Below are 27,863 nucleotides of genomic sequence, written 5' to 3'. Positions count from 1 at the left end.
GGAGGCCCAACTGGAAAGCATCTGTCAGTTCAAAGTGGCACGTGAGTCTCAAAACAAGCCCTGAGACTAACACAGACCGATACCTTCTGTATCTGCCTCGTGGATACTGCAAGGTCTGTACCAGACACTCAGTGGGTGCAGACTGAACGAACATAGGACCGGCTGGAACACGTGTTAAATCCGTGTCATCAGCACTCGTCACGTATACAAATGTGACGCTGTTTTCGAGGTGCTGCTAGTAATAAATACCAGACCGGAAACATGCTGCATCGGGCCGTATGCTTTAAGCAGGATTTCAACCTTCTGCTCTGTTCTTGTTTGCAAGACCGAGATGCAGTTTCTCAACAAGCCCCAAATCATGTGAGTCCTCACGTTTCTCACAATTCTCTTTCTTTCCTGTTTGTGTGTTTAAATGAAGGGACATGCTCATTACCACGTTCTTTACGGACAAGGAAACTTTTTCTTTTTGTCTGCTTTTAAGTGTCACCCAGAGAGAAGTGCAGCTTGTCAGACAGCGAGGAGGTGGCCTGGCCTTCCAGCCACCATTCACTCGTTCGGTGCACTTACTGGGTGTCTACAGAAGACGCTACTATTCCATCAGTGGAAACCTTGGGAACACTGAGCACTCCCCTCTCCTGGGAGGAGCTGCGAACCACATTAATTTGCTTTTTATAATTCGTTACTGCATTTTGGTGGCCTTGGGAGAAAATCTGAGAAGTTCACTGGTTACAGGGGAAATCAGAGGCCTTTCTTGTTTTCTTAATGATTTAATGCTTGAATTACCCTCTTTCTAGACTATTGGTTTGTATAATCTAAAAAAAAAGCCAGATGGACATATATTTAATTTATGACGTGGAAAGCAGTACTTTAGTGAAATGCAAGGTTGTGAAAGACGCTTACACTGTAAAACAATGCAAGAAATGTCAATGCAACAAACTGAGCAAACATGGTAGAGCACGTGACAGGCTTCCACCTGAACCTTCATGTGAGGCCAGTGAGAAGTGTGCAAGGTGGATTATATTTAGAGTGGGGACTTATTTTCATACTAACTTAAGGGAAAATATAGATTAAAAACCCTCCTTCCTTATGGCATATCATTTCATCTGCTAGATTGAAAACTTTTAAGGTATAAATTATATCAATAGTTCTCCCATTTATCCATAATTTACCGTAGTACCTAACACACCATAGGCTTTAAAATAATTTACAAAGAAAGAAGTGAAGGAAGTAAGAAAACCGTGACAAAAGCAGCATTAAATAAAGCGCAACGGCCCGAGGGCTTCTGCCTCTGGGAAGATCAAGTAGACTTCTCCCTCTTTCTCTCGAGAAGTAAAAGCCCTGAATGTTATAAATAAGACAAACATAAGAAGACTCTGGAAGGTGGAGAAAAGAAGGCAGACCAGCCAGGGACAGTGGGACTCCAGATCTGACACGGTAGCCAGTCCTTTGAGCTTTTGTTTTTTGGCCTCCTATGTCTTTAGTGTTACACAAGCTGGCAGCCCAGAAATGCCAACGGGCACAAATGAAAAGAGGGCCAACGGAAGCCTGTTCTCTCTACTGGAAAGGGGGAGCTGGGGAGACAAAAGCCTTTCAGACGACAACTGCTCCACCACGGGACAACGCGCACCCCACCCGCCAGCCAAGGCAGAGCTGGGAGCCCTGACCTCCAGCCAGGCCAGGCTGCATAAGACCCAGCCCTCACCAAGGGGCATCCGAGAACCCCTCGTAGAGGCCGGAGCTGCCGTCTCCACTGCATGGCAAAGAGACCCCACGGAGCTGCAGGTGGGACCGCACGTGGAGCCCGGGTGTCCTGCTCCCCTGCCCCCAGGGACGAGGAAGCCCCCCACCCCCTGCTGAGGCCAAGCCCCAGGAAGCCAGCTGACACAGAAGACCCAGAGGCTCAGAACCAGAAGAGCTGCTGCGCAGCGGAACCCCGTACCTGCTCCTGAAATATTTTGGCCAGGGGGGCACAGTCCGTCAGCTTGATGAACCTCACCACGTCTGTCACCGACCACTCCAAGGGGTTGCTCTCCAGGACCAGCCTCTCCTCCTCCTCTTGCTTCACCGCCTGCAGAGGGAAGGGAAGCAGGAGGCTGTTTTCTCACTTCCCGGATGGCAGGACCCTCTCTGAACCCTGAGGGCTGGAGCCAGGCTTTCTGGACCACTCGTGGCCTCCTCACGAGGCACCTGGACAGGTGCAGAGGCGACCGGTATCCAGGGATGCTCTTAGCAACTCGTCTGGGTTATGACTTTGCTCCAAAGACTTGTGTATCTTTAGAGGTTAAAAAAAAAGGCACAGTGACGGCCGCTGTTGACCCCCAAGTTCAGGAGCTCTGGGGCTGAGTGCGGGATCTCTGGTCGAGGAGGAGACAGGGCAGGAGCCGGTGCAGGCGAGCGAGGCCGCTATGCCCCCAGTTACATGTGTGACGCTGGTGCCAGTGACCTTCCAGCTGATCGTGTAACACGTGGGCTCAGGGGAGACCAGATACCCCGACTACACACTTTATAGCATCACAGGTCTCCTGAGGAGGGAAAGCCTAGTGTTTAATGAGACCTTGAGGACTTATTCTGTCTGTTCTCCTGATCCCTGTGGTTTTAAAACCTTCCAGAAAAAGAGGTGCTATTACTTCTCCCAGAGCCCCATCCTGAGGTTCACTGTCCTGCTCCGTGGGATGTGGAATCACCAAGCTTTCTGCCCCTGATTTAGCAACACAGCCGGAGCAGCTGCTAGTGTTTAACTTAAACAGGGGTCCCCCAAGTAAGGTCCCGTGCTGCCCCACTGGGGACACCAGACGGGCCAGCTGAAGTGGCCTGAGCTTTACCTCCACTGCTTCCTGGCTGGAGGCCGGGCCCCTGGGGGCCCCCTCGGCGCTGGGGGTGGCCCGGGCCCTCCGACCCCTCCGCGTCCTCTCCACGGGCGCCCGGCGCTCGGGCTCCGAGCCGCTTCTCAGGGTCACGGCCCTCCGGGGCCGGGTGGAGGGCACCTCGGCCGAGGATGTGTCCGTCTGGTCATCACGGAGCTCGGAGCCGGTCTCCTCACTCCCGGTGTCATCGTCCAGGGCGTCCGCATCCTCCTCTTCACTTTCCTAGGAGGACGGAAGATGCACTGAGGCAGTGGGGAAGGGGGCCTCCGGGAAGGCGGGGGAGGGGGCCTCGGGAAGGCGGGGGAGGGGGCCCGCAACTCCACCCCAGGTGCCGGTGCCACCCTCCCACCGAGATGTGTCCAAGGAGGCCTCGGAAGATGGATCCCATGGTCCCACCCCGGGTCCCACCTGCAGCCCCTTCCCAGCCGAGACGCTGCAATGTTAAGTCTGCGTTCGACAACGAAGGAGGGGGTTCTGGCAGTGCATGATTCTCACCATTTAGCATCAGACTTCAACCTGGCCTTGGCTGTGAAGCCAGGGCGGCGCTTCCCGATCGAATGTGGGAAGCTTCCGAGCAGAACGTACCTCCCCGGAGCCTGCGGCAAAGCCCACGGCAGAGGACCTCCGTTTCTTCTGCACAAAAATGGATTTTCGTCGTTTCCTGCGTCTGGCCGGTTTAGGGTGTCCGCTTTCAGCACTGCTTTCTCCAATCGGGGGCTTAATGATCTTCTTCCTCTTCCCATAATAATAAGCTACAGGGAGAGAGATGATGAGATTACAAACTTCATTAAAAGGTTACACCCACGGGCATGCATGGATGGGGAGGACAGAGACAGGAGCAAGGCAGAGGGAGGAGAGAAGGAAAACTAAAGGGAGAGGGAGGGGGAAAGTGAGAGAGAGATCATTCCTTCATTTGAGACCATCGAAACTTCACATCCCGGGGCTTCCCTGGTGGCGCAGTGGTTGAGAGTCTGCCTGCCGATGCAGGGGACACGGGTTCGTGCCCCGGTCTGGGAAGATCCCACATGCCACGGAGTGGCTGCGCCCGTGAGCCATGGCCGCTGAGCCTGCGCGTCTGGAGCCTGTGCTCCGCAACGGGAGAGGCCACAACAGTGAGAGGCCCGCGTACCGCAAAAACAAAAACCCCAGAAACTTCACATCCCATTTACACCTCAGGAAACAGTTCTGAGAAAACAGCTCCACAGGGGGGAAACCTGTCCCCAGTGCCCTCGTGTTTACAAGCTGTTACGGACAGAACAGTGTCACCTGCCGCCCGCACAACCCCTCGCAAATTCAAATGTAGAAGCCCTAACCCCCAATGTGACTGCATCTGGAGGTGGGCCTTTAGGGAGGTGATTACAGTTAATGAGCTCATAAGGGTGAGGCCCTGACCCAACAGGACCGATATCCTGACAAGACGAGGAAGAGACACCAGGGACGCACAGAGGGAGGACCCTGTGGGGACACAGCAAGGAGGCGGCCGACTGCAAGGCAAGGAGAGAGGCCCCAGGAGAAGCCAGCCCTGCTGACGCCTCGATCTGGACTTGCAGCCTCCAAAACTGGGAGGAATGAATGTCTGTTGTTTAAGCCCCACAGTCTGTGGGACTTTGCTGTGGCGGCCCGAGCAGACTGAGACAGAAGGTGAGCCAAACAAGCCTAGAGTTATTTCAGGAGTTTCTCTCTGCTGCCCTTCCTTGCCCCCAATACTGCACACAGTGGTGGCAAACACTCCCACTGGAGAAGCTCTGACAGCTGCCCCCGAGTCTGAAGCTTGAAGAATGAACAAGCACAGTGAACACCTACTGGAGGGCCCTGGTCACGAAGGATCTCCCCATCTCTCGATCTGACCAAGACCAACTGGCAAACACACAGCCCAAATTAACGGGGCACCTGCTGTCTTTTCAAACAGTGTTCCTTCCCTACTACATAACTACACACTTTATTCTTTTCTCTCAGTGGAGACTTTCATTACTTCTGAATTCAATAACAGAGTTATACGTCTGTATTACCTCCTAGAGCAATAGTTAGAAAATTATTTACCAACTTTCAATAATGATTGATATATTTTATCATTTGAATGTATAATCAACTAACTAAAACCTATTATGGGTCCAGTTTTCAATTGTGATCAACACTGAGATGCTTCCTCATTAGCCAAAGCCTCAACTGTTCCATATGGAACTCCCATTATTCCAGAAAAGGACCAGATGCACCAAAGGAACCTTTATCTACGGCTGGAGGCATACAAAGGAAAATGCCAAATGCACGGCTCCTGGATGACGGCGGCTGTTTCCCACCCTGCAGTGAAGCACGTGTCCACACATCCCCACACCACTGTACCTGAGAGGAAAGTCACTCAGCCTCCACACCTCAAACTCCTTATATGCAAAATGACCGACTAGTGTAGGTTTCTTTCAGGACTAAAGCTGTCTATTTCCAGTACCTTCCACTTGAATTTGGTCCGTAAAGACGGCACTTATAAAACTGTCAAGAAACGCCATGGGGTTCTTGGGTGTGAACAAACACTCATCCATTAGTGTCTGACACCTAGAGAGAACCACAAAGCACCTCATCCTGGAGTGTGGTCACAGCAGAGCTGGAGACATCCCCATCCCTTCCTTATTCTAGGAGAGAAACAAGTATCTACTAAGTAAACCTTAAAGAATTCTCCCGTAGCAATTCCTAGGAAAAACTATGCAAAAGGTGTTTAAACAAAAATAAACAAACAAACAAAAAAACAGCCCACCAGCTACATGACTACATGGTCTGCGGGTAGGCCCACAGACCAACGTTCTTTTCAGATTTGCACTTACTGTATTTGGTTTTGGTGTGAATGGAGCAGTTCTCTGGGCAGTTTTCAGAAACCAGCACAGGACTGAACAAATTTGGACAGCATTCGAGCTTGGCACAAACACGGCGGCAGAAATCCGCTACTTGGTCAGATGTTCGGACGATCTTGGCCACGGCCCTGTATGTTTTGCCTCTATACCTAGAAACAAAGAAGAAAAAGTGATGGAGAGACCACACACTTACTCAGATCTATTCTGTACAGTGGATTCCAAAGCGGCCCATTCACTTTCTAAAAACAAAGCAGGTTGTGTGTGGTTTCTCTGTCATTTGTTTTCGTTGTTCCTTATGAGTTCACAAAAATATTTTTAAGAAATGCCCAGTGCCATGGGCAATGTATGTGGCGACCAGGCTAAAACAGGATTCCAAAATAAAGATTCCCAGTTGGCGTATTCTCACCGGGGTCTACGTAATTGAACACCCCTCCAGGATGCTTCTGGAATCTAGATAGTGTCACTCGTTGCTCATGACCTTTGAGAAATAAAACCTTTCTCCTCCCCAAGAAAAACCACATGAAGTCACCAACGAAAAACTAGAGACCAGATCTTCTGGAAAGCAGGTGGGATGGACTCCTGTTTTAAAAATAAGTACTATAGCCCTCATCCAAATGCCTATTTAATAATGATGTAAACCATGCTGGCTGAAAAGGTGAGCTCTTCGAAATGGTTTGAGTCACCTTTCAATACAGTTTTTAAAACTATCATTGGTACAAAATAATGATAAATTTCTCAGTTGGCAACAGATCATATGTCTTTATTTACTTCACATCTCACTAAACTTAAGAGTCCACTGAAATGAGAATACATCAAAATAGCTGGGCCTAGTAAACTATGTCCTTGATGTGCACCCTAATTTTCAAGTTGAAATCCTGAACGATAGCTTATTTTCCAGGAAAACTGCACGTAGTGGTAGCTCTGGCTGAGAGCACTTGTGTTAATTTTTGGAAAACTAAGCAAAATTGAGAGAGAAAGAACCACCAAGGAAGGCTGACCTTGTCAGTTTCCTCATCAGCCGTCTCAACCTGCTCCTTTACACAGTTGTACGCAGATCTTCCTTGACTTCCGATGGGGGTTACATCCCAATAAACCCACCTTAAGTTGAAAATATCATAAGTCGGAAATGCATGTAATGCACCCAACCTACCGAACATCAGAGCTTCGCCTGGCCTACCTTATTAACCTATGGCTGGGAAAAATGATCCAACACAAAGCTTATATCATAATAAAGTGTTGACTATCTCGTGTAATTTATTGAATAGAGGAAGTGAAAAACAGAATGGTTGTCTGGGTCCAGAATGGTTGTTAAGAGTACCTGCTGTCCCCCCTCGTGATTGCAGGGTTGACGGGGAGCACACTTTGAAACAGTACAGGAAGGCAGCACGATGGAGGGACCAGGAAGGACTGCCTCCCTGCCGTGAACGTGGGGACCCACTCAGAGTCTCAGAGTGCACACACAGACTGTTTTAAGAGGAAGATGTTTACGGTTCAACAGATGCAGAAGGCAGCTTTCTTGGAGTTTCCATTATCTGACTAAAGGCAGAAATTTCTGAGCAGTGAGGATCGCCATAAATACCCTCTTTGGGGGTCGCTTCTCATCCTAGGGATAAACCTACCATAAATCCCCTCTTGGAGGAATTTCATGGCCTTGAAGAAGACAGAAAGGCCACTCCTGCCTGCATAACAAACTATTCCAAACTTTCTTATCTCCCAGTTTTTCTCCTAAAAACCCATTTGTCTTTCCCAAAGAAACCTATTTGTTCTTCCCCAGAGGCCTTTTCTCCCCACTCCTTTCCCCCCCACTAAGTTAGGGATGACTTAGGTATAAGCTCCAAACCCTAACTGTCCCTTTGAGTTACACATCATAGAGCACTTCTGTGTGTACATCCATTGCACCAGGAAAGAAATGGTCTTTTTTTTTTTTTCCCTGTCTTTTGTCAGTTTAGTTTGCAGGCTCCCAGGTACTGAACCTAAGAGGGTAGATGAAGGGGTTTTCCCCCTGACATCCATAAGGAAGTGTGGGTAGCCTTCCAATAATTTCCTAGCAGCCAAAGTAGGGATTTATGTCCACGTGTGAGTGCATGTGGCAGGGTGGAGACAGACAGATGAATACGGACAAACAAGAGTTCTGGGGAAAACGGTCTCTTCTCTTTCAGTTAAAGAGTTGAGAAAAATCAGAACGGATGTTGAGTCAAAAAGAAATACAAAGTGAAAACACCAACACTGATCCAAGCAGAATGACTTCAATTTAGCCTAAGTTCTATCATTCATCTTTCAAAATGACCCATGTCAGGACCTTTTTAAAAAATCTTGTGATGCAAGATTTACTTGCGACAGGACTATGATGACAGTGGAGAATAAGGCTCCTGTCTGTCAAGGTGAATTCACATCCTCAAATATTTACGGAAGAATTACAAGGGGGAAAAAAGATGATAACTGCAGAAATAAGGATGCGTGGCACACAGTGAGAAAAATCGCTCTTCTCATTAGCAATAAATAGTCAGAGATGGCCCCGACTTCCTTCAAAACAAAGCTTTTACTTGTAGATTCTTAATCTACAACTAGGGTCAGTGCAACACTAGTTTTCAGTCTTAAGGTACTCAACCTCATAAATTTCTCTCTTCCTTCTTGATTCCTGTATTTCAAGTCATGGGAACTCTGTGTGATAAATGGGGTGGGCGTTTATTTTATGAAAGACAACCTCTAATTCAGAACATCCTAAACTGGTCTGTGTGTGACCCAGAAACGCCACGCCCATAACCTGATGAATTTATTACACACCGAAATTCAGTCTTCTCTTCAGAAACGGGTTCACCCTCTTGCTTAACGTAATGTTTACAGCATACATTTTCACGAGAGCAAATTTCACAAATCTGAGCAAAGTAAAAATTAACACATGAACCAACAAAATCTTTCTTCAGTGAAAAGTCTCTCAGTTTGGGAATCCTTTTTCACATAAATCTCCTTGATAGTCAAATATTACATCTTACTGTTCATAAAGCCATGGGCATGAATAAATACCCCCCAAAAGGTAAAATAAATGAAAACACACACAAAATAGTCATTGCTTATGAAAAAAGAAACCAAAATATCACTTCCATAGAGCTGAACGTGACTCACCTAAAAGTAAAGATTTGACTTTATCTCCTTGCTTCTGCCTAAGTGATAATGAAATCTAGTTCACTCAAAATTACATCAGGATATTTCCACTTTAAATATTCTGCATAACTGTAACAAAAGGAGACTGGGAAAATCTATTAAACCTCCGCCTGGCTTTTATAAAGGTTGTCACAAAAGCCATTCAAACAAGAGTCAACAATTTTCCCCCCTCAGGAAGATTCTATAACATGTTGGAAAACACATGTAAATGTCTCTAAAAGCACAGGACTGGATTTTTTTTTTAATCCCCCTAAGGTATAGCCAGGTATAGCCTAAATTCCTCCTCCAGAAATTCTAAATAATGTAGGTCAATTTAGTAACTTCAATCCATCGGAAAGAAACAATGTTCTCTTCCAGAGCTGCTGAACTGAACCACACTAGCATCCCCTTTTCCTTTAGCACAAGCTATTCCTGGTTCTGCCTTGCAGTCCATGTTGAAGACTCATTATGTGATAGGCTTCTTATACACTGTTAAAACATTTCGATAATTTGTTCTAGCATAAAAGGTATGGTTGTTGGCTAAATAGGCAAAATCATTGGGGGACAACTGTAGATGACAGTGTTCGTTTTTCGTCTATTTACAGATCAACCCTTGTGAATGTCACCCCTATGCTCTCAACTAAATGGGTCTTTTCAGAAGAGGAAAAAACCAATCAGAACTCCCGGATGCTAAGTGACAGCGTTCCCAAAGCTCTACAGAGAAGAATCTCATGCCCTTTCTTACTGAGAACAGTCTCTGTGGTTTTATAATTCAAGGACCACAACCAAGACAACTGAATGCCTTAAACGCAGGTCTCCGCCCTCGCTGAGTTAATTTATTCACGAAAGAAAGCATCTTAGCCTTTCAGCAAAATGGGAAGAAGTCAACTCTCTCTCCTCCCTTTTGCACCAATGAAAACATCAAAGTTATCAAGATCTAAAACGTTGTCGTTTTACATCAGAAGGAAAGAGGTGACTCAGCATGCAGTATTATAAGGGATATTCCCGCTGACTGTAAATCTGCCATTGTTAGCAGCTGCTTTAAGATGCTACTGTGATCCAGACACTTGAAATCCAGTTCAGACACACATTTTCTCATTATAAGTTGCTGTGTAAGATTCTGCTAAGGAACGCGCTGTCATGTTTGATATAATAGGTAATAACGTTGCCTTTACGATACAGCAGGGCTGGGTCGTGCTGTGTCTGTTTTGATTGTAACAGGCTGGTTTCATAAAAGCTCTGATCAACTTGGCAATGGGAAAATGAGTGACAACAGTGCAAAATGAACTCTCTCTGTCACTCTGGGAATCCGGAGTGAGTTTCTGGCTAGCTTAGGGAGCAGGGGAGATTTTAATGGAATTTAAGGTCGTTGTACTTTTACTATTTCTATATCCTTGGGTGTATTTTGGATGTACTGAATTTTACAGAAAAATTTTAAAACAAGACGTAAGAAGGGTTTCTCTCTATAAATACTTGCCCGGGTTTCCTGCCACCGCTACCAGTATGAATCGACATTGTAACAAAGTATTCTACTGTGTCTGATAATCTCCAGCTTATATAAAGTAGAAAAATACAGAATGTTAGATAGGAAAAATAACATGTTTTATTTTTTTCTGGGCTACAGGTGAAGCTCAATTAAATATTTCTTGGGAAGGAAGGGAAGGGTGAGGTATGGTGTCACCCTTCATTGACACGACACCTTCCAACAAACCAAAACTTTCCTTATTTACATGCATTCCCTTTAACTTTTGTGGTTTAGTGGAGTATCATTAGACCATACATGACTTTTGTTGAATCTAAAATTATAGAGATGCTCAAAAAAGACACAGGAAAGGCTGAGTGGATAACTAACCATGAATGCGAGTAACTGTGAATTTCTCCACGTCTGTACTCAGTTCTGGTGTAAGTTAACCATGGAGGAAAATACCACTGGTCATATAAGTTATTTAATATTCCTTAATTTTCACTACGAATAGGACAGGCACTTTCCCTAAAGGAGGGCTTAGGTATGCTCCAGCCATTGAAAAGTAGTTCACTGTTTAAACAGCATCATTTTCCAAATGTTACAGCTAAGTGATACCTTTTGACACCATTATACAGGAAGTGGACCGATGAAGATCTATTCCATTTGAAAAGAATTAAGTGGATATTAAAAGCCCTCTCAAACCACCAAAACTATTATTAAACATAAAGTTATCTTGAGACATGGGTCTTTTTCTATCTGTCTCCTAAACAACTGAGTTCTCGCAAAGCAGGCCAGGGGGTGTTCCCAATTTCAGAGTTCAAGAAACTTAAAGCAAAGCAAACATTACCTTTCCAATTAGCCTGTTTCCAAATAAAATAAGTGACCAACTACATGTCTAGCCACAGCCTATTAACCAAAACCAAAGAGAGGTATTGGTTCTTCCTATTTTTTAAAACTGTCAAGTCGCAGAGTAAGGAACATTGTATCTGGCATAAACTCTACAGTAACAGATATTAAGATCTGTTAATGAAAAACGTATAATAATGATAAGAGGAATCCTCTCTTTATATGTCTGGATCAAACAACCCATCAGTACATTTTTATTCTGTATATTTAACACAATAAACTCTGTGTGTGGTGCACAGAACTGCAGAACAACAAGCCTTCTGTTGGTTTCCACTTCTCTGGGCCATGTGAAAAAGAGGAAGGACAAGTTTCAAAGTGGCAGGCAAAGAATGCTGAGAACCCTGGTTTTCCAGAATTGAAAACACTTACTTGGCCTTCAGTGTCTCCTCCTGAAAATTCCAGTGTGGGTCTTCCACCAGCTGTAATTCCCGTAATACCCTTCCAGGTTTGTAAGCTGCATTGATAATCATGCTAAGAACCTGTTGGGAAAAAGGAATCGTCGTGAACGTCCACTGCATCCATTTCTGCTAAAACGAGAATGTTTTAGAAACCGCTCCGCTGATACTTCAGAGCTGTCTGCCCTGCACCTCCCGTCAGCAATGGGCTGCGATGGAGTCAGAGAGAATGTTTTGCAGCTTGGCACTGACGTGCTCGCCATCAAGGGGATAGAAAGGGCGTGAAATCCGACGCCTCTGCCTGGGAGAGTGTGAACCGCTGGCCAGAGGGGATGGCTGGCTCTCACTAATGTTCCTGGTTGCAGAAAAACTGAACCATTTTCTCCAAAGAGCCATGGATCATCCTTCAACTGGATTTCTCTTCAGTAGTATCGGTTACTAAGAATTCCATTTTATCCTTAAAAATACATTTCAAAAGGAATCACTAAGATGGAGATGGGAGGTTTGTTCCAACGCTTCTGGATAAGCTTCAGATACTTGTACGGAGGGCTAAGAAATTACTTGAAACTCACCTGACGCTGACCCAATTTATGGACATTTAACATTAGGACATTTCTCAGAGACGTGAGTGTTTCGAAAGGAAGTCTGAGCGTCTAAACACCATCTGACAGCTTCCTCAAGCCACCCCTTCACTCCCAAGTCCCAAGTGCGAGAAAATGAACACGTGGTCAGAACCACTGCAACAGTCCCAGAGGGACCAGACATCTCCCTTCTAAAGCCTCAACTTCACGTTCTGAGGCACTCGTTTCCCATAAGCAAATCCTCATTAGCAATGAACATTCATGAGTTCTGGCATGCTCGTGAGCTGCTGTTATTTGGACAGAGAGCTCAAAAAAATGTGAAGATGCAATGCAGCACATAAAGGAACACTGAGACCTCGGGGGCTTCATTCCATGAAACGCCCGTTCGCTGAGGATCTGCCCTTTGCCAAGCCCTGGAGCATACAGACAGCACACAGTACCCGCCGTTCCTGAAGCCCCTCCCCGTCCAGAAGAGGAACGAGCCAGGCACTGAGTTCACGTGCCATGTTTCGGAGCAAAACCCCACTGAGAGAGTGAGAAAAATTCCTTATTGAGTTGGAAGGACACTGGCTATATTGCTGAAGCGCCTACTGTTTTGTGAAGGAGACCAGCACAGTGTTAACGGGAAGAAAGAAGATGAAAAGTATGCTGCAGAAATTTTCAAGTCCCAGTTTTCCATGTACCTGGTGTGTTCTGGAATGTAATTGGTGTGGTCTGCACCCTGATTTAATTGAGAGAAACAAAGCCTTCTCATAACTGAGGATTCGATCTTGAAATATTCTATACTCTGCAGTCAGCATGGCAACTGTCTTTTTCTTGCCTGGGTGGCATTTTGCTATGTTCCCAGGTCCCTGTAGAGCCCCATCCAGAGAACGTGTTTCAGCCAAGATGCTAAAAGGCCAGGACACAGCAGTACAAGCAGTTAGTTCTATTGTGTTTGTTTTCTCTATTAGAATAATCATCTGATTTTATTATTTACTGTCAGTACAATTTACAGAAACCGAGTTTAAAAATAAATCCATTTGAAACTGGCTGAAATCACGCACCAAGTGTTTATCAACAGACAATAAAATTTCAACTGAATCTTTTCATTGTGTTTCGTTGAGAAAGCCCCAGAGCTACATCTTATTTGCTGCATAGAGAAATGCATTTTGTGACTGTGAAAAGAAAATGCCTTCCAGAGTTCAATTCAGAGTGGAAACAGGCGGCAATTAAATCGTAAAAGGCATGTGATATTGAATAATTTTCCCCTGGCTTTTCCCAATGTCACATCATTTGTCTCTAAATTCAACAAGCTCTCTATAAAACTTTGGAATTGTGATCTGAATAATTTATGTACCTGACATCTTAGTGTATTATAGTTACTCCATGAAAATAACTAAGTTGACAGCTGTTATTATGGCCCAAGTTAGACTGAATTACTGTACCTTGCAAAACATCAGAATTCAAGTTATTACACTCTTGATCACAAAGGGTAGCTCAGACCCTGCCCCCAATTCACTAACAGGATGTTAGCTGTGAAGCTGATGAACACTCTTCCCAATAAACTGACATTAAGATTGCTTTGAGTATCTCAAGGAGGAAATTAGCGCTAGAGCAATGCCTCACTGGATTTCCTAGGCTTCACGAAATGTTTATTGGGAACAGCCTTCTACACAGAAGTCCCCACAGTATATTATAACAGAGGAGCAATAGCCTTTGTAAAGTTGGACAGATATGGGATGGGATCCCAGGTCCATCCCTTAGAAGCTAATCAAGCTTAGGCAAGATGCTTGATTGACTTTCCTCATCTGTATAATGGGGGCGCTGCCATTTACCTGGTTCACAATGAAGGGGGTCAGAACCTGTCACCTCAAAATATGCCACTTTGGCATAGGATTAATTTTTCCCTGACACAACTGAGAAACAGCAGACACTGCAGGAACTCTCTGCCCTCCCCGTTTCTGCCTAAAACACTGTGAAAGTGTCCCCCTCCCCGCTCTTGGACCAGGAGGAGAACAACCCTTGTCACTGGAGAAACAAAGATGGCCCAGAGATGACTCTGCACAAACAAATCTTACTAGGAAAAAAAACCCCTTATCTTCCGTTAGATTCCCGCATATACTTAACAGTCCTTGGAGCTCAGACCCCTTTCCCTTTGTCTGATCACCTCTCCACAATGTACTGTCTTTTATTAAAATGGTATGTAAAAATCTCAAGCCTAATGGCTTCTTTGGTTTTTAATTTCTTGCAACCCTTTTCTCCTGTTAATCTGTCTTTTGTCAGTTTAATTTACAGGGCCTACCTACTGAACCTAAGAGGGTAGAGGAAAAGATTTTCTCCCCTGTAATAAGGATGTTGTGAGAAATAAAGGAGGTAACAGCTCGGCATATAAAAAATGTTTAAGGTGGCCCTCTTCTTGATATCCAAGCAGTCCTCATCCACCCACAAAACAAACTCTCCCTGAGCCTTCATCTCTCTATTCTCATCGGCCTGTATTTATGTTTCAGTCAAGCACCTTCGCAAAATAACTCTCCTTAGAAGCTCCTGACTTTCTTGCTACTGCCTCTTCTCCAGAACCCAACTTCTCAAAAAAAAAAAAAAAGTCTATACTTTTAAATTCTTCATCTCCAATTCTCAACCCACCCAAATCTGGCTTCTTCTCCAAGCAGTACACAAAACTGAAGGGCACCGATGACCTAATTCTCAAATCCAAATTGCGCTCCCATCTCTCTGAACCTCCGAGGACTCCGACGGTGCATTCCACGGCCCCGTCCTACTGCGCCTCTTGTTCTCCTACCTCTGCTCCATCAGGCGCAAAAGTTTGCTCAGAAAACGGTGAGTGAGTCAGTTACAGGAGAAGAGAGAAGGGTCCTCAGAGGGAGGAAGAGACAAATAGAACAGAGCGTAGGTGGTGTCGGCAGGGGAAGAAGCAAATAGCGCCAAGCGTCTGGTACCCGGGAGCCCCTCAGTGAATGCGTGTCTCCTTCTCTTGCCCCTGCCCTTTCAGGTACAAAGGTCAGCACTCAAAGGATTCCGTAAATCGATGAGATTTTTTTCTGTTCACTTCGTGAAATCACGGAATTCCGTTATTTCCTTCCACATGCACTATCATGAAAACTTCTCCCCGAACACCGAAAGTAACTAAGATCGTTTCCAACCTCAACTATATCCTATGATTAAAGTTATAACAATGTTGAAAGTGCAGGAAACCACTTAATAGGAAAATTAGTTCTCTGAGTGTTAAGATTAGAAAACACTTCAGAACGCAAATATAAGCTCCCACAGCTCAGGCTGGGCTAACTTAATGGAAAGAAGACAGGCTCCTGACCTCAAAGGTCTGTCATCTGTTGAATTCTAGTGGCCAGGGCGGGAGATGTCTCTTTAGGGCAAACATTTAGAGAGAGACTGGCCCACAGGGAAACGGGAAGGAGGATATTCTCTCTGGCGAAGTCAGAAGAAGAATCTGGATGCAAAGGAGCCCCCCTCAACATGCTCACTGTTACAGCAGACCTTTCTGCTCTGCAGTCTATCCAAGCGCCAGTTACAATAATTAGCTTTTTATAGAAATCGGGACCACCAAAGGCCCTCACGGGCCTCAAAGATGATTTCTTTCAATTTCAAAATCAGGTGAAATGGAGATAATTTTATGACTGGGTTTTTCAAAATAATAAAATGATAAAAAATTTCTCTTGCCTAACCAGCCATTTCTCCATCAGTAGGGCTTCGCCAGGTGGATGGGATACATAAAGTGCGAGAGGACCAAAATGAGACAAGACTCTGATGTGAGCACCTGTGCTGTCGATACAATGAGAGGCCCGGCGAGTTGCAGAGCAGACAGACAAGCAGTTTTATTTTTGTAATGAGATTTAAATGGAGAATATTAATTAAAACACGTCTCCAAACCCAAAGAAGGAGTTTGGGTTTCAAACGAACTGTAGCAGCTGTGCTTCTTCTCCCAGAGTGAAGTCACATTTATCCTACACCCCCCAGAGGTCCACAGTGTTATCAATGGAGTACGCAGCACTTCCTCTTAAACGCTCACAAAAGTAAACGCCACCAAAAACTGAAAAGAAAGGAAGATGTTCTCGTAAGAGCAAAGAGGAAGCAGCAGGGTCTTTCCTTCTCTGCAGCGCAAACGTAACCTTCTAAGAAGCCAGAGGAAAGCACGAAACAAGCTTGGAAAAGAAAACAAGACTTTTCCAAGTTATTTACCCTTAAACGTAGGTGTTTTCATTCAGTCTCCCGAATCACTGACTGCTCTGGGCACGTCCCCGAAATTAATGCAACTGCTGCATCTAATATACCCCCAAAATATTACCTAATAATCACTGTGCTCATCTCTCCTTTGGTTATTAGTTACAAAAATTGTAATAAGAACAGTAATAATCTGACGTGCTTTCCCAGGTGGACTCTATTGCTTGCGCTGAAACTGCCCTCTACCTTTGTTTTGATTCTTAACGGAAGGCTCACCTCCCCTGGACAACCCACCACCCGGAGAGCAGGCCCTTCCGCCCCCCTCCTCAGGCTCAAAGGCAAGGTCGGGGAGCCCAGTGCTTCCCTGGTAGGCAGCCCCCTTCCCCCGGCACCAAAGTACTCCCTACTTTATCACTTCAATTTGATTAAAAGACCACTCTCCGAAGAAGCCTATATTTTCAGGAATTATCCACTTCCCCCTGGAAGATGAACAGGAGAATCCCATCATACCCTGTACCTTCCTTCAGCTTCGTCACCAGAAACGCAACACTCTTAGAACTTTCCTTCTGCCCAGAATCCCACTCCCATACAGCTCTGCGCTTCCCCCTTGTCTGCCCCAATCTCAAGCTCCTCACGGCTTCCCAAACCCACCCACGATGCCCTCTGAGCTCATGATCCGTCAGCAGCAAAACGCCCTTATACTCTAGACTATTTTCCAGAGTATTCTTTTCCACCTGTGGTTTTCCCTTCTGCTATGGACTGAGTATGTCCCGCCAAATCGCTACGTTGAAGCGTTACCCTCCCCCATGTGATGGTACTGGGGGTGGGGCTTTGGGTGGTTAAGTTTAGATGAGGTCCTGAGGATGGATCCTCCATGACGGGGTGCCCTTGTGAGCAGAGACCAGAGAGATGGCCTCCCTCTCAGATGCGGGGACACAGCAAGAAGGCAGCTGTGTGCAAACCTTAGGAAGGGAGCCTCACCAGCCTGCCCTCCTGATGAGAAATCAGGGACTACATTTTGTTTGTTGCTTTATTCATAGTAGCTAGAACCATGCCTGGCAATAGGAGGCGCTCAATCAAGACTCTTTTGGAATTTGTTCAATGAATTTCAAGATGGGCACTGATATTGGATCAAATTATTCTGTACATCTAAAACTTAATGATTGATTCACTCCAAGAATTTATCTGGTACCATATGTTCTATGTCGACGGAGGCCCAGGAGGTAGCATTTGCCACTGATTTCCTTGTTACAGAATCCTTCCCTAGAGTACAATAAGAAATTTCAGCAAAAGTATCTCATCATCTTTACAGGCAAATCATAAAACCTTCACAACAAAAAAAAACCTTGTACTTTTTTTGCCAACCTTCCTGGACACTGTCTAGCTAATTCCTGAATCATACATTATGTATGTGCTATAGTTTATACCACCCACAGGCTTGGTACACTGTTCTCAATGGGTTCATGTTCAGCATAAGTTTAAAACAACAGCAACAAGAACACCGGAGAACACTGTCCAGAGGCACGTCTGCATCTCTGATTTTGTTGACTGACTTAACTGGATGTCACTTAGGCAAGACTCTTCCCCTTTCCAGTATAACCTGAAATGCCTAAGTCCTCCCCCCTGAGGCTCTGCAGCAGGGACTGTCAACTCACCTGGGGGGCACATCTCCTGCTCACCTTGACTCCCCAGCTTCCAGCACAGCGCCCACCAGCACACGCATATGACTCAGAAATTGCTTAGGAACCGACTAAATGGGTGAATGGGATGGATGGATGGATGACGTTTCATTCTCTGCTGGCTTCCCAGAGCTGGAGTGTATCTGATGTGACCATGCACGGTAATAGCTGCTGAGTGTCAGATAACAGAATGAAAGACCCTGGGAAGGTGCGGATGGACAAAAAACAATACGCATACACCCAGCAGTCCCCACACCACTGACCTCTGCACCTTCTGAGGCTAAAGAGCTATTCAGACCACAGAAGCGGATTGAGGGAGAGAGAAACCTTACTCAATAAAGGTGAACGTGCCTGGCTCCTTTGCGCCCTGGTGGCAACCCAATTAGTTACCGCAGACTCTGGCATCATCACACCAGTACTCAGGGCTCTTAGTCATTTCTGCAGTCACTGTTTGCAAAGTTAAACGAATCACAACCTACTCTCTTAAAAACCCAAAAAGGCTCAGTGGGTCATGTCTAAACCTTTGCATCCCTGGACCAGATTGTGATGAAGAGTACCAAAGTGACTCTTTTAGGTACACTAGATATAGATAGATAGATAACGATTAATAGATAGAAAGATGATGGAGAGATGAATGGATGAATATGATATATAGAGATAAATGATAGAAAGATAGATATAGACAGATGGTGGATGGATGGGTAGGTGGGTAGGTGGGTAGAGTGAGGGGAGGATAGTGTAGGGTGGATGCGTGCATATGTGTGTCTCTGTATTTTACGAATCAGGAACAACTTTCCCCTTTGGTGGAGCTGAAGCTGTGTCTAGCCTCACTTATTTTATCTTATCCATCTAGCCCATCGTATTCAGACTGGTCCCTCGGTGTCAGGGTGAGTCAGAGGTCGCAAGCCTGGCGATCTCCACTAAGTGGGGCAGACAGTTGTGCTAGAGGGGAAGAAGCAACCAGGGAGGCTCATGGATCCAGAAAGTTTCCTGAGTGTCCAGGACTCATGCTGCTTTCTCTTAAGTTCCACATCAGAAAGAAAAGGCAATAAAACTCCAGTGCCATATTTTTGCTTTTCCACAGAAAAGGCACAACCTGTCGATTTTCCCTCTATAAATGTTCATTTCTTAAACCCTGCTGCCCAAAGGCAGCAAGTGAAACACAGGTCACCCCTGCTGCTGAGGAGCAATTCTGTTAACACCTGTAGCTTCACGCATCGGAAGGTGATGTGGAAAATGGGAAAAAGGACTCCTATCGACTCCCCACCGAAAATGATACATTTCTCTTTTTTGCTAAAAACAGAGGTTACACACCGCAAATAATTTAAACCAAATAATGTTTAAGAAAAACCCTGGGCTCCCCCCAGATCTCTGTAAGGCACGTGGGGTTTTATCCTGGCAGGTTGCCTTCAAACCTATGGCCTTCAGAGTTGCTATGAAAACACAGACTCCCATTCTTCCTGAGTGGGCGTTTTCAGAGCCATTTCTGCCAGTAGGACCCGGTCGGTGTTCTCCCATCTCATTGTGTGTCTGCATTAGAAGCTGAACTTTCCATCGCAGTACACATGGGCAGGAGTGAATACATCAGATGCCCCCCACCACCTTTTCCTCCTGTGCTCACCAGCTCTCTCTCTCTCACACACCGACACAGGCACACAACGCCTGCCTTACTGCACTGTAGACAAAGTCAATACCGCAGACCTGGCCACTCACGAGCTTGCATAAAAAGCATGAAGCAGAAGTTCTTTGAATGCCTCTGCGAATGGGCGACAAGACTCCATCCCACAATGCTGATGATCTCAGAGGTGTGGGACGCTTGGGATGCAAAACCTCCCAAGTTCACCGAGGGCCCCCAGGGACCTGCAGTTTATTTGACTTGGGGAGACCCTGGCGTTACTGGGGCAGGAGTGCATGGGAAAGTACTAGGGATAGAAAAGGACAGTCCTGGCTGGCGACGACCGTCCTGATCTTGCGAGTTTCATTTATGACAAACACCATCACTTCCTGTCTGTCGTCACAGGGCCCACTCTCCCTGTGACTGCACCCGAGGGTCCCACAAAACGCCCCAGGGACCTGAGGGGCTGTGGTTGGGCTTGACCTGCCCCCTCCCCTCCAGGCTACTCGCTGGGAGCCCCTTGTTCGAGGTGACTGGACCTGACTGGGCTCCTGATCTTAGAGGTTGCCTGCGCCCCCTCCACCGCCCTCCTTCTGGAATCGAGGTCCCTACGCCCTCAACCCTACTCGAGCTCAGGACGCTCAATGCCCAGAAAGTGAACAGGCGTTCATCCTCCCGTTTGCCAGAAACTTCCTCCCCTCTGGTCCACCGCCCTCTCAGCACTCAGGACCCCTCAGGACCCCTCTCCAAAGGCCGGCTCCACACCCATGCCCACAGACCTCGTGTATTTCTCCAAGAACCAGACAGAGGGAAAACGGCCATCACTCTACATCTTCCAAAGACAGAAAACCGTTTAACTACTAACACCCCTGATGGCCTGAAGAAGCGAACGTGCTCCGTCTTTGCTCTAATGCCCTCATTCTCTGTAAGTGAAATGCAATTGGAAACCATGCCCAGGTCCTGGGCTGAAGCAGGAGTATTAGCATGAACACTGGCTTGGTGGGACTTACATTTTTCTTGCACTCACGGAACTGAAGTGCTTGCTTGCTTTCTTTCCTGCTTCATGCATTTTCTGAACATCAGCAAAAAACTAGTTCCTGTCATCAGAAAACTGCTCCGGCCTAGCTTTTTTTCTTTTTTTTTTTTTGGTTGCGGAGCACAGATTCCAGACGCGCAGGCTCAGCGGCCATGGCTCATGGGCCCAGCCGCTCGCGCATGTGGGATCCTCCCGGACCGGGGCATGAACCCGTGTCCCCTGCATCGGCAGGCAGACTCTCAACCACTGCGCCACCAGGGAGGTCCCTCTGGCCTAGCTTTTAAACTTGTTTGCTGGGACCTATCAGAGGATTGATCAGGGCTAACTACTGCTGAATTCTAAAAATATTATGTAGTAAACTAGCCAAGCCCCAAAGAGAGACTGACCCTAAGGCCACTGTGTCTGTTAACAGGGTCCGCAGGTGGCCAAGGACCTCACTGGAACCACTGGGACGTGGGTGTGAAACGGTCTTGTGGGGACTTTACACAAGCGCATCCATTCACCAGGTTTTTGTGAGCTTCCCTGTCCCATTCTGATCACTGGCAACAAAACCAGGCACAAATTCAGGCAGGTGATACGGCCATGGCAAGGTTGCCCTCAAGGGCTGAAAGCACTGGGGGAACTCAAGAGAGTCCATTAGGTCTAGGGGCTATATTTTATACAGTGACAGATATCCCTACATGTAACCTGGGCTTGGTTTCTTCTTAGACCAAATCTACCATCTGCAGGACCTGTGGTCTGTGCCGACTTAAATGCACAGTAAGCGCTCGCTTGTCTAGGGGTAGTGTTCCAGCAGCCTCCACTCTCCGAGGCATCGGCCCTGGCAGTAAGAAGGGCCTCTGGGCATCGAGCTTGCTGAGCTGACTCCTGGGAAGATCTCACTGGGCCTTCCTTAACCTTCCCTACCTGGAAATAACCTCTGCTACAGCTGAACACCCTCAACGGTTCTATTCAAGGGCTCTATGGCGAGTAGGAGCTCAATAAATAAAGTTTAGTCGACGGATAGAAGTTGACTTAAATTTGTTAGCTGATTTCCCAGCCCGAGGGAGTAAAGGCAGCAAACCTAAAAGGAACTGGGAAATCAGAGGCTGACCCAGTGAATAGCGTGGTGAGAAATGGCACCGAGAAGAGAGAACGGTCAGGCAGATGCAGAACTCAGTGTGTGTTCATCCGCGTGCGTTCACTGGGTATCTGCGACGTGCTCGGCGCTGTATTATAACAGCATGATACAAAGGACAGATGTTAATAATGGGGGGGTCCTGAGTCATTTAGAAATTAATTATATTTGCCATCCTTGAAGCAAACTTTGGATTAACCGTTAATCATTTTGGATTGTTGGATATTTTGATTTCTGTACTTATCGGTTCCCAGAAAGAATACGAGTGATCCAGAGTTCACTGCACTAACTGAGCAAATTCTCTCTCTCAGTGTGCGTGTTAGGGATATGTAAATAGAATTGCTGATACCTTCCCCTTTCATCCTACAGCAACAAAAGAGGTGTCAACAGATAAAGAGTTCTACGTTGGTAATTCAGTCTTATATCTGGGGCTGGAAGGTGAGTTTAAAAGAAGTGACCCGGGCTTCCCTGGTGGCGCAGTGGTTGAGAGTCCGCCTGCCGATGCAGGGGACACGGGTTCGTGCCCCGATCCGGGTAGATCCCACATGCCGCGGAGCGGCTGGGCCCGTGAGCCATGGCCACTGAGTCTGCGCATCCAGAGCCTGTACTCCGCAGTGGGAGAGGCCACAACGGTGAGAGGCCCGCGTACCGCAAAGAAAAAAAAAAAAGAAGTGACCCTATGTGGGATAGGGAGAGTGGGAGGGAGGGAGGGAGACGCAAGAGGGAAGAGATATGGGGACATATGTATACGTATAACTGATTCACTTTGTTATAAAGCAGAAACTAACACACCATTGTAAAGCAATTATACTCCAATAAAGATGTTTAAAAAAAAAAAGAAAAAAGAAGTGACCCTTATTTATGTGGGGTTTTCGTGTTCTTTACAAAGGACGACGTCTCTGGGCTCACGCTGCAGGGGAGGGTTCCTCGTCACCTGCCTACCCTGTAAACAGTCAGATGGAAAGAATAAATATTATGGGCCAAGCTGGGGCCGTGCACCATGTCTCGGCTGCTGGCTGGAGCTCACTCCCCAGCATCCCCGACGGCCTTCGAGAGGGGCTGCCCCACCCCCTCCTCGGCCACCATCTCCCTTTAACTTCTCATCAATGGGGTCCATTCGCCACTCAGGCTGGGCGCACGCCTTGCACTGTTTGATTTCAGAACGTAAAGCATGAAGGTGATAGATCTCAAGAAAAGCAAGTCTAAATAAGGACACAGGCAAAGCGCCCAGGACGGGGTCCCGGCCCGCAGGAGACTCTGGATTCGAATCTCTGCACTTTCCGCGCCTGTCCCTACGGTCCTCGTATTCAAGGCGCTGCAAGCGTTCCTTCCTGTTTTCCTTCCCGTGATCCCACCAATGCTCCAGGCTTCCCGGATGCTTTTCCGTCCCCTGGAGCAGGGTGCCCCCTTCCCCCACCCCACAGGCCGTGCAGGAAGTCCCCGAGATCTCCAAACCCCTGAGCCCACCCTGAGATACTGACTACCCGGAAGGTGCTACTGGCTTGTCCGTCCCTCCCACGACTGAGAGCTCAGGATGGGCAGGAAGCACCTGCTATGCCTCTTCTACGTCAAATTCGCCTGAGCAAATAACAACAGCAGTAGCCTGGTCCCTTTCTTACAGGGTTGCTCCTCAACTGTAACCCCAATTTTTTCTCTAAGACAAATTTTTTTCTGAAATATGAGAAAGTCTTTAACTGCGAATACTGTTGATGGCCTGAAAAGGTAAACGCATTCTGGCTTTGCTGCAATGATCTCATGCTCTTTGGGCGAAATGAAATGTGAAATCTCACAGGGGCTCTCGCAAGGCGGGAACTGCACGGGCGCGGTGTCACCTGGAGGCTCCAGTCACCCACAGCTTCAGCCCCATATCCCTCAGGACGCCAGGGAAGCCGTTCCCAGCAGACCCTCTCCTCCATCCTGCCTCCTGCTGAGGCAGAAGGCCAGCCAGATTTCTCATTTTCTCTTTTCAAAACATAACATACTCTTTTATACCAGTGAATTTTACACCTATACGTAAGGACCAATGCTATCCTCCAGCCACATGTGACCACCCTGAACTCCACCGGTGCAGCCTTATCTGCGCTGTGCATTCAAGGCGCCATCACTTTGCCTCCTTCAGATCAAGTGTCACATCCAGAGATCCGTCACATCCCCCCCTGTGCCCAGACCACACGCTCTGGTCTCCACCGAGCCTTCACCCGACTGTACGTCTCACTTAGAATTACATCATCTCCCCAAGAGGACCGTGAAACCCAAATGGGCAGAGGGCAGGGGGTGTTTATTTCTTGACCTGGTACTTGATGCCGTGCCTGGCTCCCAGAAGTTGTCGAACACACATTTATTCAATGGATAAATGGACGGATAAATGGATAACTGGATCGTTGTGCCCAGGGAATTAAAACACGCTCATCATGGTATAGTTTGATGTTTGGGGGGTGCTTTTTTGTCACAAAAAACAGGAATGTACCTACACAAAGGCTCAAAATAGGCCATCTTTTTAAACAAAAAAGCGATGATTCACAAAAGACTTTACTCAAATGTAGAGCAGGGAAGGCACATCCCTCCCACTAGACAGGGAGTGTTTCCGGGGCAGGAACGCCATTTCTATCTTTGTACCACCAGCCTCCAGCTCACAGGATTGAGAGGAAAGAGGTGCATGTCCTGGTACATGTTGCCTGAATGGACTCAAATTCCTATGACCCCCTTCTTCAGGGATTGTGCCCACGTGGCCACCACCCCGTGAAAACCAGTCCCCCGTGGCTGTGCTTTACCTCTTTAAGGACCAGCACACATTTGCCTGGTCCCACCGACTGAGGCAGCTCTGCGATCCTCCCCTTGTTGAGGTAGGGGCCCGAGAAACACCTGTGGTTGATGAAAAGCTGAGGACAGCAGTACTTCCCGTTGACGGTACCTGCAGGGAAGAGAAACACAGCTGATGCTTTCGGACCGGAGAAACCTGCTTAACTCACTGCGTTGGCAAAACTACCCAGAGGTGCACTGTGTCTTCGTATCAGAACGTTTTACATCCACAGTAATATCTTAGGAATCCTGATTCTTTTTTCTACCATATAAATGAACCTTCTGTTTATTATGCAGGATTCAAAACACACACACAAAACACAGAAAATAAGACAATGACAACTAAGGTATCCTCCAACGTAGCTTAAAGAGAAAAACACCAGTTACACAGCTAAGTTCCCCTAACCTACCTCAGGAAATCCTGCACCCAACCCCCCAGAAAGAACCCACTACCCTGAAGCTGGCATTTACCATTCCCACGAGAGTCTAGAAACTTTACCACACAACATATATGTGTATCCACAAGCAATTCAGGATACTTAGGTTATTTTTAAAATACTCCATACAGGTTTTCTGCGACATTTTGTCAGTTCAACATGAGGTTTCTGAGATCCACCCAAACGGGTAAATGCATACACAGAAAATTCACTCACTTTTCACTTTGTGTAGTGAAATTCACTACACAATTCATTCATTCACAATTCACTAATTCATTCACTTTCCACTGTGTGAATATAACACAATTGAATTTTCTATTCTCTTACTGATGGACATTTAGTTGTTTCTACTTTTTAAATATTACCTATGGTGCCTTAATGAACACAACTGTGAAAATCCTCTCTGCTTACGGACAAGAGATTCTTCCAGGTCTACAACAAGGGGTGGAGCCGCTCAGCCACCGGGTCTGTGTACCCTCTTTTACTAGAAGCGGCCAAGCTATTCACCACAGGGACCCAAATTACACTCGAATAAGCACTGCCCAGTTCCTGTTTGTTTTTTCAACTGAAGTATAGTTGATTTACAATGTTGTGTTAGTTTCGGGTGTACAACACAGTGATTCAGTCACACATATATATGTACATATCTGTATTCTTTCTCAGATTCTTTTCCCTTATATGTTATTACCAAATACTGAGTAGAGTTCCCTGTGCTATACAGTAGGTGCTTGTTGGTTATCTATTTGTATATAATAGTGTGTATCTGTTAATCTTTGCCCCACACCCAGGCCAACCCTAGGTATGGTCAAGCTTCCTCATGTTGCCAGTCCATGGATGTGAAATGCGCCTCCCAGGGGCTTAACTCTGCATCTTCCTCATTAGCCTTCCTACTTATAAAGCAGGAGGGCAATGTGCTGATCTCATTGTGTCTCAAGCTGCCATGGGGAAAACGCAGAACAACTAAATGGTGAGGTATCGCTGTCACCACGGGGACGCGTCCTGATGTCTACACACACGGACTGCGGTCACACAGCCAGCTGAGGCTCATCTTCTCCCGCCACTGTTCCAAGTCAAGCTGCACTAACAGTATGAAAACTTTCTTTCTGTATAAAAACTTGTTATTCATTTGGGATGGTGATTTGACAGTCTGGGAAGCTTTGTTCTCACAGGACTTCAACTGAGAACCAACGGGTAACGAGGGAGACATGTTACTTTTCTGGGTATAAAACAGAAGGAGTAGGGGCTTCCCTGGTGGCACAGTGGTTGAGAGTCCGCCTGCCGATACAGGGGACACGGGTTCGTGCCCCGGTCCGGGAAGATCCCACATGCCGCGGAGCGGCTGGGCCCGCGAGCCATGGCCGCTGAGCCTGCACGTCTGGAGCCTGTGCTCCACAACGGGAGAGGCCACAGCAGTGAGAGGCCCACGTACCGGAAAAAAAAAAAAAAAAAGGAGTAACATAACAATTACCAACTCTGAAAGATGACATGGTTCCTTTAAAACCATTCTGAAGTTTGAATTTTATACAACAGGAAAAAAAAAATGTCCATAGCTGCATTTACATGGAAATTTGGGGATAGGATTACTCTGCCCAGACCCTTAGGAAAAAAACAACCTTAGTAAGTCTACTCACAAAACTGCTCTCTTTACTACAAAGAAACCTTTGCCTAATAGGATTCTTCCACAGTATATAGGTTTTAATGCTGGAATTCAGAACAGGCTTCGTTTTGGCTGGAAAATAGAATTCTTAATCAAATATATTACTTAATGTACAAAGATGTCTATAATCAGATTTGTGGTCAAAGGGTAATTCACGTCTGTGTGTTTAAAGGTTATTGTAAGACGCAGGACTTCATACATTAAAACACATATACTGTTCCCAACCAGCTATTCAAACAGAGGGTTTTAGGGAACAATTCAAAAGCTCACAGGGACTTAAGGATTAACCACTAGTGTAAACATGCAAGTGCAACTGGCATAAAATGTCCAAAAAGAAATGCCTGATAACGATATTTTCAACTCCTTCTTTTTCCACATGATTATTCATGATACACAGTCCTAACTGGGCTCGTAATTTCCAAGTAACACACAGACCCTTTTCCTCAGACCAAGGGAAGTGTCTAGAGCTACTGACCAAGAAGCAGAAAAGAAGAGGCACCAGGAATTTAGCTTAGAATTTTTTTTTAAAAGAGTAGGTATCTGTAAATAAGCAGCAAGAAAAAAAGCCAGTTGGCTCAAAGTTGAGTATTCTCACGTTGACCTAAAAATATATCCATGTCTCCAGTCACAGCGACATACTGGGACGCGTCAGGGCATCCTAAGTAGCTCGTTTACCTGTGGTGTCCAGGTGAGGGAATAAACAAAGGTCGTGAGGTATTTTCTCAACAGGCACTGTGGACGATGATCTGTGGATAAAGAAAAAACTCCCATGGGTTTCACGCTTTAGAAGAAACTAGTACCTTCCAAAGTCTTTTCATAACTTAAAGCAACTATTAGAGAAATCTAAGCTAAGAATGTGGTCAGATACAATGTGTGCATGTATAACAACAGGTAAGATCTTTGCGGGCAAGTCTTACAATAATTCCAAGAAGCCTATGGGTCTCCAGCCCCTGGAGGGGTCATCACTGATCACTGAGATTCCTCTAGGTCACTCCTGGGCTTGTCGCTTGTTACAGAATTATAATAATGTCCTTAATTATATTTAGGACACGCAGAAAGTCAGCTTGCATCGACTTTAATTAAAGTCAGACTTCTCATCAATGACTTTCTGCTGACTTTTGATTTCTGGCGTTCATGCTTGTGTGGGTCACGGCC

General features: G+C 46.3%; 1 protein-coding gene across 3 annotated transcripts in view; it reads right to left on the bottom strand.

Annotated features, from left to right (window-relative positions):
• Positions 1–27,863, bottom strand: part of SFMBT2 (Scm like with four mbt domains 2) — a 208,860-nt gene that overhangs the window by 12,967 nt on the left and 168,030 nt on the right. For all 3 annotated transcript variants that reach the window (XM_049705753.1, XM_004281698.3, XM_049705754.1), the window contains 7 exons: positions 27,384–27,454; positions 24,587–24,726; positions 11,586–11,695; positions 5,678–5,853; positions 3,450–3,616; positions 2,823–3,086; positions 1,940–2,068 (listed from right to left, as the gene is read on the bottom strand). In XM_049705753.1, the coding sequence (XP_049561710.1) occupies positions 1,940–2,068; positions 2,823–3,086; positions 3,450–3,616; positions 5,678–5,853; positions 11,586–11,695; positions 24,587–24,726; positions 27,384–27,454 (1,057 nt within the window). The remainder of the gene's footprint in view (positions 1–1,939; positions 2,069–2,822; positions 3,087–3,449; positions 3,617–5,677; positions 5,854–11,585; positions 11,696–24,586; positions 24,727–27,383; positions 27,455–27,863) is intronic.

This window comes from Orcinus orca, chromosome 2, assembly GCF_937001465.1.
Source record: "Orcinus orca chromosome 2, mOrcOrc1.1, whole genome shotgun sequence".
Taxonomy (NCBI): Eukaryota; Metazoa; Chordata; class Mammalia; order Artiodactyla; family Delphinidae; genus Orcinus; species Orcinus orca.
This window is presented reverse-complemented; position numbering and strand designations above follow the sequence as displayed.